Below are 27,821 nucleotides of genomic sequence, written 5' to 3' on the forward strand. Positions count from 1 at the left end.
ATGGAGAGGTTTGTGCTGCTGTCAGCGCTGCTGTGCGTTCAGACCTCCGTCAGCTCTCCAATCTCCACAGCTGCTCAAGCTCAGGTAAAATCGCCTATCCACCACTCATTCTGTTCTTATGGCCCAAAATTCAGATGTAGATAGCCTACGTTTAAATACGGAGAAGGACTGTAGAATGTTTTCTGACATAAATGGTGTTTTGCTTGCATTCCAGGTAAAAGTATAGCTAATAAAAACATATAGTGGGAACATTATTTCGTGTTTCTAAAACATTATAATGTCCAGTTTTCTTTTCGTGATTATAGCCTACCGATATTTGAATATTGCAGAAATGTTTTTACAGCGTTCTACTAACCTTTTCATTCAAAACATAACGTTCGTTTACAGTTTCATTTAATATTTAAACGTTAGAATATCTTTAGTTGTTGTTGTTGTCTTGAGTATAAAGTTAAGGTGAGACACTGCAGGTGAATAGGGTTCAAAAATGACTAATAGTTCTCACCTTACCCTGTTGATTGATTGCATTGATAATTGCATTTTTTGTATGACAAGTTTTCTAAAATGTTACGGTTAAATATGCAAATGAGGCATTATTTAATGGAACATGCGCTAATTTGCATAAATTTCTAGTATAGAACTGGATAAAGTCAGATTCAAAATTCTTGTTTAATTTTTTTGACATATTAGAGTCAAATGTTTTTACAGAGGGGATTTTGGGAATCTCATTTCGCCACAACATAATTCAGAAAAAACATGCAGATATATATTTTTACCATTTTTTTGGGGAAATAAAACGTTATATAAAATCAAGCAAATTATATATGAACAAATCCCGCTGTAAAAACCTTCAGGATATAGACAGGAATAAAAATGAAAAGTGTGGTGTGTGTAAGTGCTACTAGAGATTTATGGCTCAGTGTAGGAGAAAAAACTAATTTTGAGAAAACGGTCTTTAAAAATATGGGTTGTAATGGAAATCTAATGACACAAATAGATAAAGTGCCATAAAAGTCAAACTTAACAGTGTCTTTTGGGTGTTTTCTTTCCACTAGTCTGAAAATAAAAACGCTTTATGAAACTAAAAATCTCAAACTTGACAGGTGCATGATAATACAATGTTTTTGCCTGCAGTGTCTCCTCCTAAATGTTAAATAACATTTATTAGAACGTTTATAACTGTCAAGTACAAATAACATAAGGATGTTCTGAGAATTTAGTTCTAACAATACTTCTTTCAAAGTTATGACAGTCTATATCAAATATTGAGTGTTCCACAAGAACATTTGCTCCTATAACATTTAAATAACTTCTGAAAACCTGTAGTGACATACACTTCTATCGGCGCTACACCGCAGGATCCTGATGAGTTCTCTACAATCAGACATTGGTACAAACTGCTGGTTTGGTCTGGCCAGAGGAGAACTGGTCCCCCGACTGAGCCTGGTTTCTCCCAAGGTTTTTTTCTCCATTTCTGTCACCTGTGGATATCGTATACTATTTGAACTGAACTGGATGATGATGATATCACTGAATTCATTGATGAATTGCCTTTCACTGAAAATTGATTATTTACAATAATGCGTAACTTACACACTATTGTGCTGTTTAAATACTGTGCAGTTGCTTTGACACAATCTGTATTGTTAAAAGCGCTATAAAGGTGACTTGACTTGACTTCTAGGATATAGCCTGAATATAAAAGCATCTATGCCTCATTTAGGATTCCAGTGAATTTGTGCTTTTCAGAAAAGTCATGCTTTTAGTCATACAAAAGCATGCATACATTTTGGAGACATGTATTGTCCTGCTGTGCCTTCCAGCTATGGAAAATGAGCTGTTTGGTGGTCACAGCCATAAACTCTGAAATGATCCCACAGAAGCATTTTCATTGTGTGAGGACTGTCATTACATGCTCAACTATGCTTATATCTCCTGAACTGACAAACATTTACATGACAGTCGCACAATCAAACAGTAAATGCATCAACAGCCACTGATAATAATTGATGGTTTAAGTGTTAGACTTGTTCAAAGTCTAAACAATAATTCTGTACACTTGTTGCATTCTTAGGTTTTCTATAAAGTTGTTTCCATGACTTTAATTATGTATTTCCTCAGATCTGTCAACATATTCTGTACCTGTGACCTCCGGTTGAAATCTACACTACAGACAAATATGCAGTTTACATGCCAGTACCTGACAGAGACATTTCCTCTCATGCACAGAATCCAAAACTGATGTAAAGCAGAACATTTCCTTTCATTTATCCACAACCCATTGTTTGAAATGAGGCACTGACAGATATAAATTTACACATTCTCAAAATGTCACTGAAACAGCTTTTTCCCTTCTGGATGGTCATTCTTTATTCTAGTCTAGGGATTTCAGAACACAGTTAAGGCCATCTTCTAAAGCATTGCAGAGGCACGAAAGCCCATATCTTCCTACAGATCTTCCTGTTTCATGCAGGGAACAACAACTGCTTCTGACTAACTCAATCAGAGCTCATGTGGGTATTGGCTGCTGTTGTGTCTGTCTTACAAATGCTACTTAAGTCATTGTTTTGCAAGTCGTAAGTAAGTCTTGAGTCTTTGCATTCAAGTCCTGAGTCAAGACCCAAGCCAAGACAGGCAAGTCCAAGTCGAGTTGCAAGTCCTCAACTTTAAGCTACACTGTAAAAAATTTGCTGTAGTTCTGCAGCTGGTTGCCAGTAACTTACTGTAGATTTTTAATTTATGTTATTTACTGGCAACAGTTTGTTCAAAGTTAAATGAACATTAAACATTAACAAGTCTTTGTCTTTACAGAATAAAACTATAAAATAACAACCTACTGCAAAGCATTCTGGGAACCAGAAACCTTCATCAACCTTTTTCTGTTTTTTTCCTTCAGATTTTGGTTCCCAGAATGCTTTGCATGAGGCTGTTATTTTAGTTTTATTCTGTAAAGATAAAGACTTGTTAATGTTTAATGTTCAATTAACTTTGAACAAACTGTTGCCAGTAAATAGCATAAATTAAAATCTACAGTAAGTTACTGGCATCCAGCTGCCAGTAATACTGTAATTTCTACAGATTTTGTTTACAGTGTAAGCTTCAAGTAAGCAACAAGTCATTAGTGCTGTTTGCCCAAATTAGTGTCTCTTTATTCATTACTACAGTACATTTGAAGTCAATAATAGTCTAGGTATAATTATTAAAGATAGCCTATAATAATTAGTGGTGTTTCATTAAGGAATTATTCATTGTTTATGAACAAATATAGGCCTAAATGAATGAATAATTTGTTTTAAGTCCACTGTTTAATTTGTTAAAGATTTAGTGATTTTAATGAATCAGTTAAGTCAAATATTTAATAACTTGCTAATTCATTTATAATGAATTCATCTATTTCTTTAAAGACATGAAAGTAAGTGGCTGGTAAACAGGAAGAATAGAGTGAACTTTATATGTAGGCTATGTAGATATGTAGATATTTCATGTGTTTGACGTGAAAAATAAATCAAATTATGTTTGAAAGGTTTAGCCAATTATTAGGCTACTGCTGTATCAATATATATCGGCATTTCTTCGAATTATTAAGTGGTTTATAGTCATCATTTGTAATTAATTTAAATGTCTAAAACATTAAATATCCTAAACATTTTCTGAATAAAACAATAAAAGCGCTCACTTAGTAAAGTCCTTCTCTGGCTCAGTGTCAAAAGCTGCACTAATCATACAAGTGTGATCATACGCTTCAGTAACCAGCCTATATTGATCAAAACTTATTTTATTTTGTAGAAGGTAGGCCGTAAAGACTTGCCAAGTCTTAGGGTTGAAGTCCAAATCAAGTCTTGAGTCACTGCAGTCAAACTCTAAGTCGAGTCGCAAGTCTTCTTCGATTATGTCAAGTCAAAAGTCAACGAATTTGGGACTCGAGTCCACAACTCTGGTGGAAACAGTGTAAATGCCCTGATATATCACAGGGCTGATGGGAGTAATGATAACGTGTGTGTGTGCAGGGTTTTCTGGAGCGATATGGATACCTGCACCAGGAGAATGAATCTCACAGCTCAGCTGAAGTCCAGTCTGCCATCAGGTAAAGCTGTCATGTTTTTAACGCCATGCTTTAGTTGAGCTACAGGGCCTTTGGATTTTTTCAACTGTTGAAATGAACTAAGCAACGAGATGGCAGTATGAAACTAGATCTGTTGTGTTTTTGTTTGTTTTTCTGTTTGATCATAACTATATGGGTGTCAGTTCACTACCCATCGATATGCAAATGTAATTTAAGAAAATTCGATATTGAATTTCCATATGGGTGTTGCGATACACTAGTATTGGTGATAACCATATTTCGAAATGAAAATACATAGCGCTCAAGTGTAATTTATGTTTCATTTATACCTGACAATATTTTTTTCTAATTTTTTAAAAAGATTTATATAGGTTGTTATACAATATATCATTATTCCCCAGTTTCGCAGACAAGGCTTAAGCTAAGTCCTAGACTAAAATGAAATAATAATATTTTAATTTCTCAATAAAATAAAAGGATTTATATTTTAATCTCTCAATTAAATAATAGGATTAATATTTTAATCTCTCAAAAAAACTGAATTAATATTTTAATCTCTCTAGTTGATTAATTGGATTTATATATTAATCTCTTAACATAATAAATAATGAATCATATTGATCTATTCAGAGATTATTTTATTGAGAGATTAAAATATCAATTCAATATTATTAATATTTAAATCTCTCAATAAAATAATAGGATTAATATTTTAACCTTTCAATAAAACAATGGAATTAATATTTTGATCTCTCAGGTGTATAATAGAATTGATATATTAATCTCTCAAAATAATAAATCTATTTAGAGATTAAAATATCAACCCTATAGTTTTATTGAGAGATTAAAATATAAATCAATAAAACTTTAGAATTTATATTTTAATATCTCAATAAGACAACAGGACTGATATTTTAATCTGCACAGTCAATGTACATTGATATATGTCAACATGATAATATAATACCAACTATCAAAAGCACTGCGGTTGAATGATGTTAGTGTGAGCCATAGCACTAGTTCAGAGGAATCGTGTTAGTGGTGTGTGAAGTACTCTCTTGTGTTTCAGAGAGTTTCAGTGGTTGTCTCAGCTGCCCGTCACTGGAGGACTGGACAAGGTCACTCTGGAGAAGATGAGGTCGCCCCGCTGCGGGGTTCAGGACGCAGGAAGCCACAGTGCCTGGGGTCAAAGGGTCAGTAGCATCTTCACAGGACAACATCTACGAAAGAAGCGTTACGCTCAGACAGGTGAACACATTTCATCTATTTCAATGTTTATTTAGAAACATATCTAGAAGTGTTAGGAATACCCTAACCTTCTCATGTGTGCCATCAACAAAAAACTTTCAATGGACCATTTTTGTATTTCACAAAGTTGTCATAGTTGGGTAAAAATAGTGGTGAGTGGAACCTACTTCAGCAACAATTTGCTCCAACAGGAAAAAAAACAAAACAAGATAGTGTTTCCACAGTGAGGGAAAAAATTATCTGCTGATTTTGTACGTTTGGCCTCTGACAAAGAAATTACCAGTCTATAATTTCAATGGTAGGTTTATTTGAACAGTGAGAGACAGAATAACAACAAAAAATTTTTTTTCTCTTTTTAAAAAAGTTTGAAATTTGATTGGGAAGGATGTCTGAGCCAAGATTTGACGGTACATGGCCCTGTCTATTATCCCTTTGATGCGGTGCAGTTGTCCTGTCCCCTTAGCAGAAAAACACCCTAAAACACAATGTTTCTAGCTCCATGTTTGACGGTGGGGATGGTGTTCTTGGGGTCATAGGCAGCATTCCTCCTCCTCCAAACACGACGAGTTGTTTGGTGTCAAAGAGCTTGATTTTGGTCTCATCTGACCACAACACTTTCACCCAGTTCCCCTCTGAATCATTCAGATGTTTACTGGCAAACTTCAGACGGGCTGAACATGTGCTTTCTTGAGCATGGGTGTCCTTGTAGGCACTACAGGAGTTCAGTCCTTCATGGTGTATTGTGTTACCAATTGTTTTTTTGGCGACTATGGTCCCAGCTGCTTTGAGATCATTGACAAGATCCTTCCGTGTAGTTCTGGACCGATTCCTCACCGTTCTCCTGATCATTGAAACTTCACGAGGTGAGATCTTGCATGGAGCCCCAAACTGAGGGAGATTGACAGTTATTGTCACAAAATAATCGCACCAACTGTTGTCACCTTCTCACCAAGCTGCTTGGCGATGGTCTTGTAGCCCATTCCAGACTTGTGTAGGTCTACAATCTTGTCCTTAAAATCATTGGACAGCTCTTTGGTCTTGGCCATGGTGAAGAGTCTGGAATCTGATTGATTGATTGCTTCTGTGGACAGGTGTCTTTTTTTTAGATTAGGATTACTCCCTTTAAGAAAGAGCTCCTAATCTCCGGTATTTATCTGTATATTTATAAGGGATCAAATACTTACCACTCATTAAAATGCAAATAAATTTTAAACTTTTTTGAAATGCTTTTTTCTGCATTTTTTTGTTGTTTTGTCTGTCTCTCATTGTTCAAATAAACCTACCAATTAAATTATATACTGAGCATTTCTTTGTCAGTGGGCAAACGTACAAATTCAGCAGGGGATGAAATAATTTTTCCCTCACTGTGTGACTCTGCGAATCAGGAAAATAAATATTGAGATATTACATAGGTAAATCATAAAACACAAAGTACAGAGTTATAAATGTACATGAAAAAACAAACAAAAAACTGGTTAATAACTGTGGAAATGCGTTATTACATTTAAAATCCGAAGCAAATTGTTGTGTTCGGAAGGTCTATGAACTATTGCCTTAATAATTGCACTAAATAACATTGGTTTGTTTCGTCAGTTTTAATTAGTTTGTTCTCCAAATGGAAAATGTCTAATTCAGCCAATACATTCATCGAGACTAAATTTCTTGGGGTGCAATGCATGTGTCCCACAGACAAACACATGACACAGACACATGATTTACAGACCTCCTAAATATAACGCATGTTTCCTTTCTGAGTTGACTGAACCTCTCACTCTCGCCTGTGCCCAGCATGACAGAATCATAATGCTAGGTCACTTTAACATTCATGTTGATTCTGATTGTAATATTGCAAAAGACTTTTTGTCTGTTGAGGATTACTTCGATGTATCTCTGCATATCGATTTTCCCACGCATTCACGCTCTCATACCCTTGATTTGCTTTTCACTGTTGACAATGTTGGTGCTCGGGGTCATGAATTGGGCATCTCTGATCATAAACTTACTGTCTTTGGCTTTTCTCTCCCTCTTGTAAAACCAAATCTACCATATCTTACCGTAACCTGAAGTCTGTAACCATTGACAATTTTTCCGCTGCTATTGCTGCCTCCCCTCTCTTATCCGCACTCAACCTTCTGAGCCCTGATGAGATACTCTTAACCTATAATGAAACTCTTTGTAATGTTTTGGATGACCTTGCTCCACTAAAAACTAGAACTGTCCCTTCCGCTCACTCCTCTCCTTGGTTCACTCCTGAACTTAGAGTAAAGAAAGCTGAATGTAGGCGTCTTGAATGACTTTATAAAAAATCCTCCCTTGTAGTGATGCTATTGCTTTTTCAGATTCAGTAGTGGAATATGAAGAAGCACTTAACATTGCACGCTCTACCTAGATCTCTGTACACTTGATCCTATTCCAACATACTTACTCAAAAACCTTTTGCCTTCACTCATCCGAACTATTACTTGTATAATAAACAGACCTCTTGCCACTGGTTGTGTTCCACAAGACCTAAAAGTAGCTGTCATCACCCCAATTCTTAAAAAACCTGGTCTTGATAACACAGTTCTGAACAATTTTAGACCAATATCAAACCTCCCATTTGTTGCTAAAATACTTGAGAAGGTAGTTGCAGCACAATTGCAGTCTCATTTAGAGAAACACGATCTTTATGAGCAGTTTCAATCTGGTTTCCGTCTTTCTCATAGCACAAAAACGTCACTTTTAAAAGTGGTTAATGATCTCCTTCTGGTTTCTGATTCAGGTGCCCACAGTATCCTGGTTCTCCTGGATCTAAATGCAGCCTTTGATACTGTTTGCCACTCTGTACTTCTTGCCCGACTAGGTATCACTGGTGCTGCTCTTCAGTGGCTTACTTCATATCTATCGGATAGACAGCAATTCATAAGGATAGATAAGAATAGATCTCGCACTGTCACTATTTTCCATGGTGTCCCCCAAGGTTCTGTACTTGGTCCACTTTTTTTTTTTTTTTTACGTGCTGCCACTAGGGAAAATCATCAGACATCATGATCTCAATATTCATAGTTATGCTGATGATATTCAAATCTATTTTACGGTTTAACCCAACTCACTTTGTCCACCCCTTTCTATTGTTTCCTGTCTTCAAGAATTTAAAACCTGGATGTCAGATAACATCTTACAACTAAATGCAGATAAAACTGAAATCCTACTCATCGGTCATAAATCACAGCTTTCCTCCCAGCATGACATTTTCATAGATATCAATGGCATCCAGATTAGGCCCTCAACAACTATGCGAAATTTGGGAGTATTGTTTGACTCTGCGTTATGCTTTTATTTGCATATTCATCAGACTGTTAAATCATGCTTTTACCAGTCACGTAATATTGCTTGTATATGTCCCTTACTTAATTTTGGAGATGCTGAAACAATTATCCATGCTTTTATAACCTCCAGACTGGATTATTATAGCTCCTCACATAGCGGCTTACCTGCCAAAGCTATTAATCGCCTCCAAATGGCACAAAACTCTGCCGCTCGAGCTCTTACATCTAACAAAAAATCTGCACATATCACACCCATCCCCCACCAACTTCACTGGCTTCCTGTATCCAAACGTATTCAGTTCAAACTTAGTTTATAAGGCCTGTCATAGCCTCGCACCTCAATATCTAGCCGAGTTATATCTAGCCCAAGTATAAACTCTCTAAGATGGGTGGTAAGGCTTTTTGTGTTATAGGCCCTAAGCTATGGAATAAGCTGCCCCATAATATTCGGGGCTGCCTCCGCTTTCCAAATCTTTAAGTCTCATCTTAAAACTCATCTATTCACTATACCTACATAACTCTTTTCATTCTCTGCTCCACATTTTCCCACCTTCTGTCTGTATGTCACAGGGCCATTTCTTGACATAATTAATGTTCATCATATGATTGCATGACCTTTTGTTGTTAATTATCTATAGTTCTTTGTTGTCAACACTTGCTTGTCTGAATGTCCCCTCTGATTTTCTGATGTATCTTGTTTGCCAATTGCTTGTGTTATTTGTTTTTTGCTTGTATTATTTTGTAAAAGTGACCTTGGGTTCTTGAAAGGCACTATAAAAATCAAACATATTATTATTATCTTTGTTTATAAAAGAGCTATTATCCTACAAAGTAGATATATCAAGGACAAACTTTTAAATAGTTGAATGTACTTTAGGCTTCAACACACCAACCGCAGGAATGATGACAGTCAACAAATATAAAAAGATGAGCTCTTGACAGCACAACAAACAAATAACTAGACACCATTTCTTAAATAAAAATGCACTCTGAAATCTGTGTAGATCTGGTGAATGCTGCATTTGTAGAAGGTTAGTGTTCCAAGCAGGTGTTAGCTAGTATATTTAAACAAAAAAAAAGTAAATGTGTGAGACTACAGACGTTTCTGTATTTATACATTAATAATTTGATTTTGGTGCAATTTATTCTTAACTTTTTCAATGAAGCAGTGATGAAAACTGAAAGAATGCGTGCAGTTGCTTGTTTTGTTTTTTTTACTAAAAAATGTGATTTGATAAGAGGCAGACACAACATTTTCAGTCAAACTGTGGTTTGGTTTAACAATGTTTTCTCAGGAGTTGTGAGGTGATTCTGTTGCTGTTGGGTGGAGTGTCATTCTGAGCCTAATAATTACCGTCTACACTGAGCAAATGCACATCTATCAGCTTAAAACATCCACTTCTGAAAAGACCCTAAACACAACTCACACCTCACCTTATGTTTACACTGAGACTACAAGAGCAAAATACTCATTCACTGGAACATACTTGTCTGGTGTTTTCATCCAGGTCCAATGGCTTCAGTTAAAAGCTTCTCAAAGTGTTTATAAAGAACAATAAAATAGCAAATAGTCTTTAGTAAACATGTAAAATACAGAAAGTCATGAAGAAATAGATTGTTTACTAAAAGCAATCTGCTTATTGTTTTTTCTTCCCTTGAAATCAAATAATTTTTTTTAATCAACATCAATTTATGTTATATTTTTAATCAACTTATGTGATGATCTCTCAAATATTTCAGTTGTATTGAAAGTTCAACATTCAAGATGACTTTTATAAACTAGTGAAAGAAAGATAACTGCAGACATGGAGGAATATTAAGAATCGCCCCACCTCAAAAACGTTTATTTTCTTCTTCTGTTGTTATTTTGCACATTATCAACATATTAGTGCACTGCTGCCTCTCACTGCTTTATTAATGTTGTTGGTTCCTTTGTGGCTACTTGAATATTTTAAGTAAGCGTTACTCGAAGCAGTGAGTAAATTGTTTTACTTGCCTTGAGAGTAGCTGTAACTTAATAAAACCTAGTCAGTATAGCAACTAAATATTGGATTTTACAGTGTGGTTGAATCTTTTGGTTGACAGATATCTCAGATTATCAGGCAGGTGGACAGAGGATCAGTAATATGACTAACAGAGGCTACACCGGTGATATTTTTGGAGCTGCACTGTGTGTGTGTGTGTGTAATTTGGCAGGGGTATGAGAATCGTAAATTCAGACCTGTCACTTTGAAAACCCGCTAATACATCAGGAATGCAGCAGTGTTGCTCTGAGTATGTGTTCATGTCAGTACCTGAAGTCTGTAGTGAGCATAGGTTCATCATGAGATCATGTAGACGGGTTAACTAGTAGACTTATTAGTGAAGAAAACATTTCACACATTGTCAGTTAAATCATATGTTTGTTGTCAGTCACAATGTAAAGCACAACCTGTCTTATCTCTGTTGCATTTTGTACTTATATTCATTTTGATTAAATCTTGAAGATAATCTTTTAGATGATTGGCTATGTCAGGATTTTAGACAATTTTGAATGATCTTTCAAAGACAAAACTGTAAGCACACACTCTCTACAACAATATTTTTGCATTGCAAGAGGTTCTTCAAGTGATTTCAAAGACAAATAGATCAATGAACGAGAAAACACTTTCAAAACAACAAACTGAGATGATTTTTAAGTGTTATAAGTTTATAATTTTTTGGTTATACTATGCTCTAAAATATGAAGTAGGAATTATAATAGAGTAAAGCCATGCATGTTATCCTTCTGGCAGCAGTGTTATTATTGGAAGTCTGTAATTATGTTTGCTATATTAACAAAACCTCAGTCACATGTTGAGCTAATTTCTTACTTATCTTAGCTCTTGTCAGTTCAGGACGTTTTGGAGCGAATTCATCTAATTTTTGCAGAGTGTGTAAAATACATTGGATATAATTTTAATTATGTTTTTTTTAAAGCCGTCATAAATGTATAATATAAAATTAACTTTTAATTAAGTCTAAACTGGGGTTGAAAATATTCAGTAATATCATCAGATTAGAACTAAACTTTGTGATTTAGCAACAACAACACTGGTATAGAACTGAATTGAATCAATATTGAACTAAATTGAGCTGAATAACGACATTGATGCATTGATGTCATCTGTAGAGCTGCTTTTCGCTGAATTGAACTTCTTTTAAAATTGAACTTCACACTGTTATTGATCTGAACTGAATCAACACCGAACAGGCTTGAACTGAATAATGAACTGATAATGTAATTTTAGTGCTGCTTTACAGCAGAAATTGTATTTGCCTCATTTGAAGTTTGCATTTATTTTGTTACTGTCCGGTTTAATACTGTGAAGCTGCCTTTAAAAATCTGTATTGCATAAAGCATTATTAAAAGGTGACTTGACTATGAACATATATTAAATATAAGTAAATAATAATTATAGTAGTTATTAACTGTGTTTAATAGTGTTTAATAATAAACACACTAGCAACAGCATTGTTCTGGGTCTTTTTTGCACTATACTTTTTATTAACTTACATTTTTACGTCAAAATTGAACTAATTTGTTATCTTACAAATCTAAATGAAATGCAGCATCAGTTGAAATGTCATGATTAAACATTGGTTTGATACATGTCTGTACTTCCACAGGAGAGAAGTGGCACAAACGTCACCTGACGTATCGTATCATGAATTGGCCGCGTAATCTGTCTCCCAGTCAAGTGCATCTGGCGGTGAAGACGGCGTTCCAGCTCTGGAGTAATGTGTCCGGACTGATCTTCCTGGAGCTCCAGCATGGTGCCGCTGACATCCGGCTGGCCTTTTTTGAAGGAGAGCATAATGATGGGACAGGAAATGCATTTGATGGGCCAGGTGACACTTTTTCATTCTTTCTTAAAACAAATACATTAAATGAATTATTACATTAAAATTAAAGTGTTTTTATGCAATAATAATTGAACAGAAAGATTCAAATTAGAGGTTGACCGATATTGGATTTTACCGATACCGATAGCTAGGTTTGACCACACTGGCCGATACCGATTATTGAAACGATAGTTTTAAAGGAGAAGTCCGGTGTGATATTGACCTAAAGTGTATTGAATCATGATGCCGAGTGTGAACGTACCTTGCATATCTCATCTCGGTTTGTGTCCTGCAGTCCGAAATCTGGGGACAGTTCTCCAGCAATGTCTAATGAGTTTGGAGAACACATGACAAGAGATCAGAGACCATTCCTTCATACAGAATCTCTTTAGATTCTTGAGAATCTCTCTCTTCCCAGCTTCATGTTGGTGGTGCTTCTCTTCTATACAGGGTTCAGGTCAGGGAACTGGGACTGTCATGGTAGAAGCTTTATTCTGTGCTCAATGACATAATTTTGTGTTGATTTAGATGTTTGTTTTGGATCATTGTCCTGCTGGAAGATGCAACCATTATAAGATTTCCAACAGGGGCAGTCAGGTTTAGATTTTTTATCTGCTGGTATTTGATAGAATCCATGAAAACATGTATCTAAACAAGATGTCCAGGACCTACAACATTAAAGACCCAGCAGTATTTTTAACTGTGGGAATGGGGTACTTTTTCATCCCTGTCTGCACCAAAACCATCTGGATGGTTAGCTGCCAAAAAGCTAATTTTTAGATTTATCTGACCACAGAAGCCAGTGCTGTTTGAAGTTCAAATCATGTCTGACAAGTGAGTATGCATGTTTGTTTTTGGATGAGCAAGGAAGAACCCTCTGGAACAACATGTGATGTAGGGGCTGTTAGATAATTTTATTTTAGGCTTTCTGACCCCAACATAATAATATAATCCTCCATATAATCCTCTAAAGCAAGATGGCGGCTTCTCTCTCTCCCGACCAAACAGTGTTTTCGTGTTTTTCGTCCTGTAAGTCACCGGGTTTTTGTACGTCTTCCTCGCGTTTATCTGCCCTTGAGCGCGTTTATAGCTGAACATTTTTGCTCGACATCTGCAGAAACAGAGTTTTTAAGTTGAACTCTGTGGACGCTGAAGAGCTGAATGATCTGGGTCTGCTCCGGAGGCCTACTCAATCACCGACCTCCACTTCTGCCCACAATGGAGGCGCCTCAAGTGGTGTGAGAGGAAGCAGAAGAGGGGTAAGTGTGGAGGTATCAGATCTAGGCTAGCAGCTAGCCCACACAAACCCGCTATCCCTTCCATCGTTATGGCCAACGTACGCTCATTAGACAACAAACTGGACTACATCCGACTACTAAATTCATTTCAAAGGAATGTAAAGGACTGTTGTATTTTTGTGTTCACGGAAACATGGCTCAGCCTATCCCGGACCGTGCCATTCAGCTCGACCAGCTGACATGCTATCATACCGACAGGGTTGTCGTCACGGGGGGTAAGACCTGTGGTGGCGGATTTTGTATTTATATCAGTGACGCTTGGTGCCGCGATGCTGCAAATACTGCTCACCAGTGTTGGAATTTATGGTTATTAAGTGCCGGCCGTTCTATCTACCGAGGGAATATACAGCTATACTGCTGTGTGCTGTGTACATCCCTCCCACCTCCAACAACAACAGGAGTGAGGCACTATATGAACTGTATCAGCACATCAGTGAGCAGCAGACAGCCCACCCAGATGCTTTTCTCATCTAAGCTGGGGATTTCAATCATGCAGACTTAAAGATTGTTTTTCCAAAAATACAGCAACACATTGACTTTCCAACACGGGGAAATAACACACTGGACCTTGTTTACACCACCCAGAGAAGAGCTTACAAAAACCTTCCCCCTCCCCCACCTTGGCAACTCTGATCACAACACTGTTATGCTAATGCCCTCTGACAGACCGCTTGTTAAAGTCACCAAATCGGTTCGTAAGCAGTTCGTAAGTGTGGCCAGAGGGGTATTCAGAGGTTTTACAGGACTGCTTTACCACCACATACTGGAATATGTTTAAGCAGGCTACCACCTACAACAACACCACTGACCTCCAGGAGTACATAGAGACTGTTACAGCCTACATTAACAAATGCACTGAGGATGTAACTGTCACCAAAACCATCACTGTCCGTGCCAACCAAAAGCCATGGATGACAGGGAAGGTCTACAGGCTGCTGAAAGCTCGGAACGCTGCCTTCAGCGCTGGATGACGAGCCGAGCCTGAAGACGGCTAGGACCAACCTTTCCCGTGGCATCAGAGAGGCTAAGAGACAGTACTCCAGAGGAATATCTCTTCGCTTCAATGACAGCAGAGGCACACAGAGCATACAGACAATCACGGATTACAAGCCCCCTCCACAGACCTGTGACAGCACCATCTCCCTGCTGAACACCTTCTTTGAAGTGCAAAACAGCACCACAGCACAGAAGACCCCACCCCCTCCTGGTGACCAGGTGATGACTTTGTCCCCGGACAGTGTGAGGAGATCCCTCAGCAGGATCAACGCTCGCAAAGTTCCGGGTCCTGACAACATTCCTGGTCGTGTACTGAGAGACTGTGCAGTGGAACTCACTGATGTCTTCACAGACATCTTTAACATCTCACTCTCCCAGGCTGTCATCCCCACCTGTTTCAAAGCAACTACCATCATTCCAATCTCCTTCCTGCTTTAATGACTACCGTCCAGTTGCACTTACCCCCATCCTCATGAAGTGCTTTGAACGTCTAGTCAGCACATTAAGTCTGTCCTTCCCCCTTCACTGGACCCCTTTCAGTTTGCATATCGGCCCAACCGCTCGACCGATGATGCCATCTCCACTGCACTCCACTCTGCACTCACACATCTGGACAAAAAAGACTCATATGTCCGAATGCTGTTCATAGACTTTAGTTGAGCATTTAACACTATAATCCCCCAACAGCTCACACAAAAACTGATCCAGCTGGGGCTCAACACCTCACTGTATAACTGGCTGTTGGATTTCCTCACAGGAAGACCACAAACAGTACGGGTCGACAGTAACACAGTCAGCACTATCACTCTAAATACGGGGGCCCTTCAGGGATGTGTGCTGAGCCTCTTCATTCTGCTGACCCACGACTGCACACCGTCACACAGTTCCAACCTCTTCATCAAGTTTGCGGATGACACGACTGTGGTGGATCTCATTAGCAACAGGGATGAGACAAACTACAGAAGCAAGGTTGTTGTTGACTTCAGGAGAGTGCACACTCAGAATGCTCCTCTGACCATCAACGGTGCATATGTGGAGAGAGTGAGCAGCACCAAGTTCCTGGGTGTGCACATCACTGAGGATCTCTCCTGGACAAACAACACCACTGCACTGGCCAAGAAAGCACAGCAGCGTCTCTACTTCCTCCACAAACTAAGAAGAGCAAGAGCACCAACCCCCTTCATGTATACATTATACCGAGGAACCATCGAGAGCATCCTGTCTAGCAGCATCACTGTGTGGTTCGGAGCCTGCAATGTGTCCTGCCAAAAAAGTATCCAACGCATAGTCAGAGCAGCTGAGAGGATCATTGGTGTCCTTCTCCCTTCCCTCCAAAAAATCCCTATGCATAGCAGCCGATCCCACCCACCCAATGCAAAGCTTCTTCAGCCTGCTGCCATCAGGGAGGAGACTGTGGAGTCTCCAGGCCAGGACCAGCTGACTGAAGGACAGCTTCACCCATCAGGCTGTCAGGAAGCAAAACTATCTCCCTGCTCTGCCCCCACTCCCCATACTTCCCTCTTCTACCCCACAAACTTTCTGAACTCTGACACACACACACACACACACACACACACACACACACACTGACCTGCATCAGTCACTTTGTGCAGCATTGGTCTGCCATCTACCCCACACTACTCATAATACAGTTACAAGACTGCTCTTACACTTTTGCACATTTACAAGCTGTGTTGCACTATATTGTTTACATGGTTTGCACTCTCTACCATGTGCCCTTACTTGTATATTGTGTTTTTCATTTTATATATTATGTTTATTAGTATTTATTCATATATTTTTTTCATTCTACCTTTGTATTTAATGTTACTGTTTGTATTTAATGTCACTTGTATGCACCATGGGTCTGAGAGTAACGCAATTTAGATTCTCTGTATGTCCTGTACATGTGGCAGAATTGACAATAAAGTTGACTTTGATCCTTTGGAACAGAAAGTCATGGCTGGACAGTTTTATACTCCTAACCACCCTGGTGTGCTAAAAGAATTGTAATATTACTTGGAGTATACTTCAGATATATTTTACTTAGACAAATTCTTAGGGGTGCCAATAATAGTGGTCAACGTGAACTAGAGAAAAACATTTATTTTCAAAATAAGATATTCTCCCCAGTTTCCATCGTTTTGCTTCAATAAAAGGTTAGAATTTTTTTTTTAAATCTTCGAATAAAAGATCTAAAGGATAAATGATGCAGATTCATTTTCACAGTCACCTTTTTTCATATTTACCAATTTATTGATGATTCCATCGGGTTGGAGACTTTCCCACAGAGAACAACCAGACTTTCTCAACACCTAACCGCCTGCCAGCCCTCAGAAACCGCTTCTCAGTCCGCTACGGTGGCAGCTTGCTCTCCAGTAGCAGAACCCATGCAAGTTGATTCAACACGCTTATCCTGGTCTGAATATCAACGCAGAATCACACCCGAACTCTGTCTATATTGTGGAAAACCTTGTCATCTTCTATGGAACTGTCCCGTCAGACCCCCATACCAAGTGGTGAGTACTATCCAGACTATCAGACATTGAAACTGCTCATGTCACTTTGATTCCTGTGACCATTCATACTGATAAACAAACCCTATGTCTATCTGCATTGCTTGACTCAAGTGCATCCGGAAACTTGTCTAGACCTCTTTCAACTACCTCATCAACGCCATTGCCCTGAACTCGCAGTTAAAACCATACAAGGAAAACCACTTGGACGTGGGCGAATTCGCTACTCTTCACCATTTGTCACCCTACAAGTTGGATTATTTCACCAAGAACAGATTAAACTTCTGGTATTGGAGAATTCCACTGTTGACATAATCCTAGGACGCTGGGATCCATGTGACATCATCGGCTGGAGTAAGCATCGTTTGAAGAAATGTTTTACTCGCTTACCATCTCCAGTTTCTGTTCCTCTATCCATAACTTCCACCAAGATCGAGAGTCCGGACTTGGACAGTAAAGTAGAGATCCCAGCGGAGTACTTGGACTATTCGGATGTGTTCAGCAAGAAAGCTGCCACCCATCTTCCTCCACACTGGCCATGAGACTGTGCCATAGATCTGCTACCTGGTGCTCAACTACCAAAGGGACGCGTCTATCCATTGTCCAATCCGGAGCGCCAAGTAATGGAGGAGTACATCCTGGAGGCTCTAAAGCAGGGATTTATTCCACCATCCACCTCACCAGCTGCTTCCAGGTTCTTCTTCGTGGGCAAGAAGGATGGAGGTCTCCGCCCCTGTACCAACTACAAAAAGCTAAACTCCCAGATCATTCAACAGCCATTTCCTCTGCCAAACGTTCCTGCCACCTCTGTGGGGCTCGAATTTTCTCCAAGCTGGACCTGCGGAGTGCATACAACCTTGTTCGTATTCATGAGGAAGACGAGTGGAAAACGGTTTTTCATAACACCTACAGGCCACTACGAATATCTGGTAATGCCCTATGGTTTGTCCATCAGTCCCTCAGTCTTCCAAACGTTTATGAACGAGGTGTTCCGGGACTTTCTTCACAAATTTGTGGTTGTCTATATTGACAAATTTTTCATTTATTCCCGGAACCAGGCCGAACATTGCCAGCACGTCCGTCAGGTCCTCCAAGTTCTACGTCACCAACAACTCTGTCTGAAGCTGGATAAATGTGAGTTCCACCAAAAGGAGGTTCAGTTCCTGGGCTATAACATCAGCCACGAGGGAGTGCAGATGAACCAAGACAAGATGCAATCTATCCTGAATTGGCCCCAACCCAGTACAATAAAAGAACTTCAACGATTCCTCAGATTTACCAACTTTATTGTCGCTTCATCCAAAACTACAGCTTCATTACTGCACATCTGACCTCTCTACTATGTGGCCAACCCAAGCACCTTGTCTGGAACAACTCTGCCCACAAAGCTTTCCAACAACTTAAGAAGATCTTCAGCACTGCTTCTCTCCTATGTCATCCCGATCCAGACCGTCTCTTCTTAGTTGAGGTTGATGCATCTACCATCGGCGTCGAAGCTGATTTGTCACAAGAAGCTGGTGAATCCATTCTCCTCCATCCCTGTGCCTATTTCTTGAAGAAACTGTCTCCGACGGAGCAGACCTACGACGTAGGCAATCGTGAGTTACTCACCATCAAACTTGCCTTGGAAGAGTGGCGTCATTGGCTGGAAGGGGTTAACCATTTCCATGCTCCGCCGGAATGTCCAGAAGGTAAAGTCTACATATCCATCTCCCAACATCAAAACCTTCTAGACACAGTTCATCAATCTCCGGGCTCTGAACACCCAGTTATCAGACGGACCCTCTCGCTCATCCAACCTTGTTACTGGTGGTCCAGTATGAACCGAGATGTCATCAGGTACGTCCAAAGCGGCTCACTCTGTGCTACCACTAACACTCCTCATCATCTGCCTACAGGAAAGCTGGTTCCATTACCCATGCCACAAAGACCCTGGTCCCATCTCGGGGTAGACTTTGTGACGGATATTAAGGACTCCGAAGGTAACACCTGCGTGCTGGTAATAGTAGACCGTTTCTCGAAGGCCTGCAAGTTCATCTCCTTGTCAGGCCTACCTACGGCAATGGACACAGCTGAGCTACTATTCCAGCATGTATTCCGTCACTTTGGACCTGAGGCAGATAAACAAAGTTACATATCAGCTTCAGTCCCACCCAGGTACAGAAACCATCCCACATTTCATGTTTCACTCCTAAAACCCTATTTTCCCTCTGCCACAGACAACCCCGGAGCTGAAGCTGAGCCTCCTCCTCCTGAGATCCTTGATCAACCCTCAGTCTACATTGTTCGAGAGATTCTGGATTCACAACTTCCAGGTGGTCGCCTGGAATACCTTGTAGACTGGGAGGGGTACGGACCTGATGAGAGATCTTGGGTGACCAGAGACGACATCCTTGATCCCCAACTCCTGACGGATTTTCATCTGAGCCACAAAGAGTGTCCTGCCTCTCGTGGTCGAGGTCGCCCTCGACATCCGAGAGGGGCGTCAGGAGCCGCCCCTCGAGGAGGGGGTAATGTCAGAGTTCTACCACAGCTGGACACACAGACCACGCCCTCTGAAGACACATACACATGTTCACAATCACATGACTATTGATATCACCTGATCCCACTTACCACACCCCTATAAATACCTGGACTGTTCATTCAGCTAGTGTCTGGTCTACAGATCACTACCTCTGCATTCGCTGATCTCCATGACTGCCCTGGACTCTGTGTGTCTCCATCGATTCTGTTGGATTTGCTTACATGTGCATGTGAACTTCTCAGATAAGAATTCTCACCTCAGATCCTGCTGCATACTACTTACCATTCTGTCAATAAACTTACCGTTGCTGTTTTATACTTACCTCAGTCTCTGCCTCTATATATATTGTGACAAGGGCACTGTATATATGTTTAAAAAAATTACTATTTATGACAACACCTTTAAGAAACTTAAAAGATTCAAGGCTTTTAAATTAAGATTTAGGGCTGGAGCCCCAGAAGCCTCTGCCCACTCCATCTTTGTGGGATAGAATCATGTACCAACTCTCTTTTTGCAAAGTAATATCTAGTCTTTCATCTATAGAATACTGGAAGGGACATGAAAGCTGTGTGAAATAACTATTTATTCCTAATTTCTTTTTTCTGTTTAATAGGTGGTGCTCTGGCCCATGCGTTTTTCCCTTTCCGTGGTGAGGCTCATTTTGACAGGTCTGAACGCTGGACCCTGGGCGGTCTCAAAGGACACAACCTGTTCCTGGTGACAGCCCATGAAATTGGCCACACTCTGGGATTGGTGCATTCACCTGTCCGACATGCTCTAATGTCACCATACTATAAGAAGACGGGCTCGAATTCGCTGCTCAGCTGGGATGATATCACTGCTGTACAACAGCTGTATGGTAAACAAAATTCTAATTTCTTGTCTGAACTTCTGAAAAGCTTTTTTCATTTGGAATTTTGTAGGCTTTTAGCAGCAAAGAACAGGACACTGGCCTACAAATTCCATGCCATTCTGCTTTATGCAGTAAATTCCATTTTTATAGCTGGATTCCATCCATGTTCTCTACAAATCAGAGAGCCCTACAGGCACAGATAGACAATAAGACAATAAGAAAAACTCAAATTCAGTTAGAGGCTGGTAAAGCTGTCAGCTGTTTCTCAAGCATGTGTCAGACAGGTTTACACACGCCGCACAGAGTAAACCTCCACACCATGGGTCACCAAACTTGATCCTGGAGGGACGGTGTCCTGCAGAGTTTAGCTCCAACTTGCCTCAACACAGCTGCCTGGAAGTTTCAAGTATACCTGTTAAGACCTTGATTAGCTGGTTCAGGTGTGTTCGATTAGGGTTGGAGCTAAACTCTGTAGGGACAACGGCCCTCCAGGATCAAGTTTGGTGACCCCTGCTCCACACCATCTCCAGTGCATGAGAAGAGCCACATACCAGCGCTAGTGCCTGATCATAACTCAAAGAGTACATTTCAGTTTGCCAGGCAGATCTTTCTTTCAGCCTTCTAGGGAAAAAAAAATCTGATATGATTTGAAACCTTTCTTTTTGGGCATGTAGGTTGGAAAATGCTGGATAATCTGATAAAACATAAACCTTTGCTGTGGAATAAAGAATTAACTTTTACAAGTGATATCCAAATGATACTGTACAAACTGTATTTTCTATCCCCTTACCCTAACCCCACCCCTAAACCTACCAATCACAGAAATCTTTCTGCATTTTAAGATAAAAAAACCCTGTTTAGTATGTACAGTATTTAAGTTGCAATTGCTATGTCATTATGAACATCTGTGTCCTCATAAACCATGTGCACACACATGCTACACACAAAGTGCTTGTTGACAGCACCAATATATTACAGAGTTAACGTAGATCACTCTTTAGTAAAATGATACACTTTGCATGCATTCATCTTTAAAGCAGCAGAGGCCAACATGACTCCATGTAGATGGATCATCACAAAAAACACTTCTTCAGATATTATCTGCTTCTAACACAAATGTTTGTTTGGGTGTGTTCATGTTTATCAGAGGAAGCATTGTTGTTCTGCATTCTTCCACCACAACGGCAGACCTTTGTGTACAATAGTCATTTTATATCACAATAAAACATTTTTTTCTTGGAATTCTTAAAAAAAAGATCTTTCAGAATTTCAGGACGTAACTCAAAATTGTGAGTTTTTGCAATTCTGAGAAAAGGGCAAGATGATAACTCACAATTACGAGGTATAAAATCGCAATTTTGGGAAATAAGTCAAAATTGTGAAAGAAAAAAGACATGATTATCTTTTAATTTTTTTTATTTCATGGCAGAAACAAAAAGTCAGAATTGCGAGATCTAAATTCAAAATTCTGAAAAAGAAAGTCAGAATTATGAATGTACATCTCAGAATTATCAAAAAACGAGCTACCATCAGTTTTATTTTTTTTATTTTATTTCAGACAAGCTGAAATCATTGCATTACATATAAAGGAAAGACAAGAATGTCTCAGATTGAGCAATTGAGACGTTCTGTTGTTGAATGTCATAATGAACATAGCAGTCGTCATTTACTCCCGACATCTGAGCCACTGAAGACGCAGAGGATTAAAGTTACTTTCGTTTTTTGAAAAGAAAGTGCCTATCCCAATCACATATGTTCATGCAAATCTTTTGTGATGCAGCTTCACCCACAGCAGAAGTGAGTATAACGGTTTTAATGCATCTTTGCAAATGGCCTTTCTTAATAATATGATAGTTAGCAAGTTTTACACCTAAACGCGGCTAATTATCATTTAAAGGAACATGCAACAGAATAGCTCACTGTAAAAAAGGGCTGATTTAGACAAGGTAAAACATGCATCACATATTTTTGTTTTTGTTTTATTTAGTAATGTTTCCTGAGGTCACTCACAGTATGATGTTTCTAGTCTGTATTTTTGGTCTTTTATTTTTTAAAACACTCAGTTTTAGGGTTGTGTCCCCTTTTCTAACTCTAACACTGTTATGTCATGGTCACACTAAATTTCGAGCAAGTGAAATTTCTATAAACTCCACATTGGTATGACATTACTCTCTGTGGCATCTTTTAAAAATCATTCAAAATGTACAAATATGTAATCAACTTCACATTACTGCAATACTCTAATCCTGCAGAATTAATTTTATGTTCTTTTAATTCAGCCAAGAGGCCACATCGATCTTCTATTGGTCATGTGAAACAAATTTTCAAGTCAGAATTCACCAAACTTAGCAAAATTTCTGTCCTGCATTCACATGTGTCTGAATGGAAGTCAGTAGAAATGAAAAGTGTGGTGCTTTCATGATTGGGTCACATGTTTGTGTTATTCTGCATGTGTGTGCAGGTAAACCAATTGGGAATTCAGTGCAGCAGTTGGCGGGACGGGCTCTGAGATGGGCCATGCAGGATTGGCAGATTTCCCAAGACCCTAAAGAAGGTTTCCTGATACCCCGCTACTGCCAGGGGTTCTTTGATGCGGTCACCATGGGTAAAAACAAGAAGACATGCAAATTCTTCTGTCACTTATTGACATCAGTTTTTCTGGAGCAGTGTAAAGCTGTGTTTTTTCTGTAGATGAGAATGGGACAGTGCTGGTGTTTCAGGGCCATCGTTTCTGGACGGTGTCTAATGGCAGTGTGAGCGATCCTCTTCCTCTTCAGACGCGCTGGCCACAGATGTTGGCTATTGAAGCGGCTGCCTTCTCCCCACTCGACAAAAAACTCTATTTCTTTAAAGGTAGGCTAAACTTCAGACAGTGGTAACAGAAGTGTCATGGGTTTACTCAATTACAAAATCCTGTGTTTGCCGAAAAAGTGAGTGTGCATGTCTTTCTGTGATAGTACATTTCAGAAAATGTAAAAAATCTACTTTTATAAGGTTATTAATTAAAAAATCAGGCACTTTCGTCATTTCTTTTAGATTTTAAATCATGTTGTTTATGTAGAGACAGGCCCATGAGCCCCAGCTGCACTTAGCCATTAGTTGTACCACTGCTGTCAAGCTTCAAAAAGGGATTACTTAGTGCTGTTATGGTATCTTCTCAAGCCAGGAAATGATTTTGTACATGGAAAAGGTCCAAATTTTGTTCACAGAAAATCTCCCACTTTGCTTTGCTTTACTTTATATACCCACAAACTGTATTTACATTCAGGTAAAAGTGCACTCTGTGTCAATGACATATAAGGAGAAAAAGAAGTAAAAGCTTCATTGGCCCTCAGTGAATCGCTGTCGTCTGTGTGGCGCCTGCAGCTTAATGGGTTTAACTCATTGTGTGTACCATGAGCTCTCTGACTGGTCTGAGAAACACTTTCGCTGCAGATATTCCAGAAATTATGTCCTGTATTTCTGTCGACTGAACCAGAGATTAATCTTTCTTTTCAGTAAATTGGCCAAATGGGTTTGCAAAATGGTCTGAATTGGCTTGCAATTATTCAGACTGTTCTCTTGCTGAATCATCTGAAGTCAGTAAGTCATCAAGGGCACTCTCAGAGTGGATATTTAAAAATGATGTGATCCCCTGCTGATTTTATATGTTTGCCCACTGACAAAGATCAATCTATAATTTTATTCGTAGGTTTATTTGAACAGTGAGAGACAGAATAACAAGAAAATCCAGAAAAAAACGCATTTCAAAAAAGTTATAAAGTGATTTGCATTTTAATGAGTGAAATAAATATTTGACCCCTTCACAAAACATGCCTTAGTACTTGGTGGCTAAACCCTTTTTGGCAATCACAGATGTAGATGTTTATTGTAGTTGGCCACCAGGTTTGCACACATCTCAGGAGGGATTTTGTCCCACTCCTCTTTGTGGATCATCTCCAAGTCATTAAGGTTTCAAGGCTGGCGTTTGGCAACTTGAACCTTCAGATCTCACCACAGTTTTTCTATGGGATTAAAGTCTGGAGACTGGCTAGACCACTCCAGGACCTTAATGTGCTTCTTCTTGAGTCACTCCTTTGTTGCCTTGGCCGTGTGTTTAGGGTCATTGTCATGCTGGAATACCCATACACAACCTATTTTTTAATGCCCTGGCTGAGAGAAGGAGGTTCTCACCAAGATTTGACAGTAAATGGCCCTGTCCATCGTCCCTTTGATGCGGTGCAGTTGTCCTGTCCCCTTAGCAGAAAAACACCCCCAAAGCATAATGTTTCCAGCTCCAAGTTTGACGGTGAGGACAGTGTTCTTAGGGTCATAGGCAGCATTCCTCCTCCTCCAAACACGGCGAGTTAAGTTGAAGTTGATCAAGAGCTTGATTTTGGTCTCATCTGACCAAAACACTTTCACCCAGTTCTCCTCTGAATCATTCAGATGTTCATTGGCAAACTTCAGACGGGCCTGTACATGTGATTTCTTGAGCAGGGGACTTTTGCGGGCGCTGCAGGATTTCAGTCCTTCACGGTGTAGTGTGTTACCAATTGTTTTCTTGGTGACTATGGTCCCAGCTGCCTTGAGATCATTGACAAGATCCTCCTGTGTAGTTCCGGGCTGATTCCTCACTGTTCTCATGATCATTGAAACTCCACAAGGTGAGATCTTGCATGTAGCCCCAGACCGAGGGAGATTGACAGTTATTTTTGTGTCTCTTTCATTTGTGAATAGTCACACCGATTGTTAACACCTGTCAACACAAGGTGCTTGACGATGGTCTTGTAGCCTATTCCAGTCTTGTGTAGGTCTACAGTCTTGTCCCTGACATCCTTGGACAGCTCTTTGGTCTTGGCCATGGTGGAGAGTTTGATCTGATTGATTGCTTCTGTGGACAGTGCTCCTAATCATAGCTTATTACCTGTATAAAAGACATCTGAGAGCCAGCCAATCTTTGATTATCAAGTTATGATTTCGACTCACCGTCGCATAGGAATGCCAAAACGTTAGAAAAAGGCGGGGCCTATTTTACTAAAATGGCTATAACTCTTGAATAGAGTCAGATATCGTCACCAAACTCAGTATACATGTGTAAGAGCTCAATCTTTGGTCAAATCAAGAAATTTGCGGAGCTTGACCACTTGGTGGCACTATAAGAGGGAAAAAAAAACTAAAAACGGCTACAACTACACAACTGTTCGTCCAATCGCAGTATCTCTGTTCAATGTGGCATAAGGGTCTACGAGGACATTTGTGTATCTCAAAAAACATGGCCGCCATCGACCAATGCAGTTTGAGCACCTATTAGACAAGGTTATCGGAGGCTGATCAGAAAGAAACTCACTGGGCATGTTCAACTCATGGCCCTTAAGGTCTGCAAGAATTTTGAAATAAATCAGCCAATAGTTGGCACTAACAAGCTTTTATGGCTATGTAATCACATGGTGTTTCACACATCCACACAATATGCATATAATTTGATAGATCTCTTCATAACAAGCAACTTTGCCTCAAGAACTATTGCTGTCAATCAAAGTTTTGATTGCAGGGGATTAAATATTTTTTTTCCTCACTGTACATGCAAACAACTAAAACAAAAGGCTATCTTTTGATAAATGACTTTTGAGAAAATTCAGCCACTGCTATTGAAAAAGTGGCCATTCATACTTTCATTCATCCACTCAAAAAAAAAAAAAAGTGAAATCCTTGTTCTACCAAAATGTAATATGCACAGATGAAAATGAAAACTGAAAGTTGCCACTGTGTATGAGATGCATTTAGGATAGGACACAGCTATAAATATAATGCATACATTTTTGATTGAACAGCACAAGAGGGTTAAGATGCATATACTCCACTCATTTCCCTGATGATTTCTCCTGGCAGGACGGCGGGTCTGGCGTTACTCAGGCTCTGATCTGGACCCTGGATTCCCCATGAGGAGCCGTGATCTGGGTTTGCCGAATCACCCTGACTGTGCCTTCTTCTACCAGCCGCTGGGACGCATGGTGATCTTCAGAGGATCCCGATACTATGTCCTGAACCCAGAGTCTCTCAGCGTGGAGCCGTACTACCCTCGTGCCCTGCGGGACTGGAAGGGGCTTCCACGTGGGCTCAACGGGGCCTTGACCCGGCCGGACGGAAAGCTGTATTTCTTCAAAGATCAGCAGTACTGGAGGTTTGATCCTGGAAAGCTGTGGATCACTGCGACTGGACTGTGGACAGAGAGACTGCCGTGGATCGGCTGCCATACACCTCCATCATTACAGGGTAATGACATACTCTGACCAGCAGAGGGAGACCAGACTCACAATAATACACCACAGAAATCTCTTACTGTTGCAGTTTACAAATGCAACCAGAGATTTATGCTGAGTGCCAATGACCTCTAACATAATGACATTGCATTTTTGCAAAAAAAATCACAGTATTAAGTACATTTAAGCAGCTGAATATTAGCTAAATAAATAGTTTTTTAAATAATGTTACCAGAAAGATGTCACCCTTACCAAAAAGAAGTACTTCAAGTTTGTTATTAAGTATACATAAGTAAAGTTCAAGCATATTTGTATGTATACTTTATGTAGTAAGTATACAATTATCAGTGTACTAGTAGTATACTATTAACTGTACTATTTCAATACTCCTTGGGACTAAATTGTCCCACTTTCTAGTATATAAAAGTATACTTTAAGTATAACAGTAGTAAACTTCGAGTAAACAACTAGTTTACATCTATGTTTCTAGCTGGTTCTGCAAGTATACTAAAAGTGAACCTATAGGTATACTGGTTTACTAATTAAATACTTTTTTATGCATTTTAGTACACTTTGAAGTATAGTCTCAGTAAACTACTAGTTTAGTAGTGTTACACTGCAAGTATACTTGTAAGGTTTCTTAAGTTAACTTTACACCATATTATAAGTATACTAAGTATCTAAATATGTCCCTATTTAGATATTAATTTGTATAAATTTTGTTTTATGAATATCTGAACATACAAAACATCAAAAGAAAGAACGGGTGATCTGTTTGTAAACAAAAACATTTTATTCTCGCTTCATGTTTTTTTTTTCACAAACACTTGATTGTGGGTAAGTTTCATAAATAAAAATAAATAATTAAACAACATTTTGAACATTCAAAAAAAAAAAAAAAACTATAAA

The 27,821-nt window shown here is 39.3% G+C and overlaps 1 protein-coding gene across 1 annotated transcript; it reads left to right on the top strand.

Annotated features, from left to right (window-relative positions):
- On the top strand, positions 1–27,246 carry mmp28 (matrix metallopeptidase 28). Its single transcript, XM_073817411.1, has 8 exons — positions 1–78; positions 4,005–4,081; positions 5,130–5,308; positions 12,265–12,486; positions 20,431–20,676; positions 23,132–23,275; positions 23,362–23,523; positions 26,542–27,246. The coding sequence occupies exons 1-8, from the start codon at positions 1–3 to the stop codon at positions 26,940–26,942; spliced, it is 1,509 nt and encodes a 502-aa protein (XP_073673512.1). The 3' UTR covers positions 26,943–27,246.
- The last annotated feature ends 575 nt before the right edge of the window (positions 27,247–27,821 follow it).

The sequence above is a fragment of the Garra rufa genome, chromosome 14, assembly GCF_049309525.1.
Source record: "Garra rufa chromosome 14, GarRuf1.0, whole genome shotgun sequence".
Classification (NCBI taxonomy): Eukaryota; Metazoa; Chordata; class Actinopteri; order Cypriniformes; family Cyprinidae; genus Garra; species Garra rufa.

Excerpts from the sequence above, each read along its gene's own strand:
- mmp28 (XM_073817411.1), top strand. The coding sequence starts at position 1 with ATGGAGAGGTTTGTGCTGCTGTCAGCGCTGCTGTGCGTTCAGACCTCC. Across the intron at positions 5,309-12,264 it reads GAAGCGTTACGCTCAGACAG|GAGAGAAGTGGCACAAACGT; the intron begins GTGAACACATTT and ends GTACTTCCACAG. Across the intron at positions 20,677-23,131 it reads TGCTGTACAACAGCTGTATG|GTAAACCAATTGGGAATTCA; the intron begins GTAAACAAAATT and ends ATGTGTGTGCAG.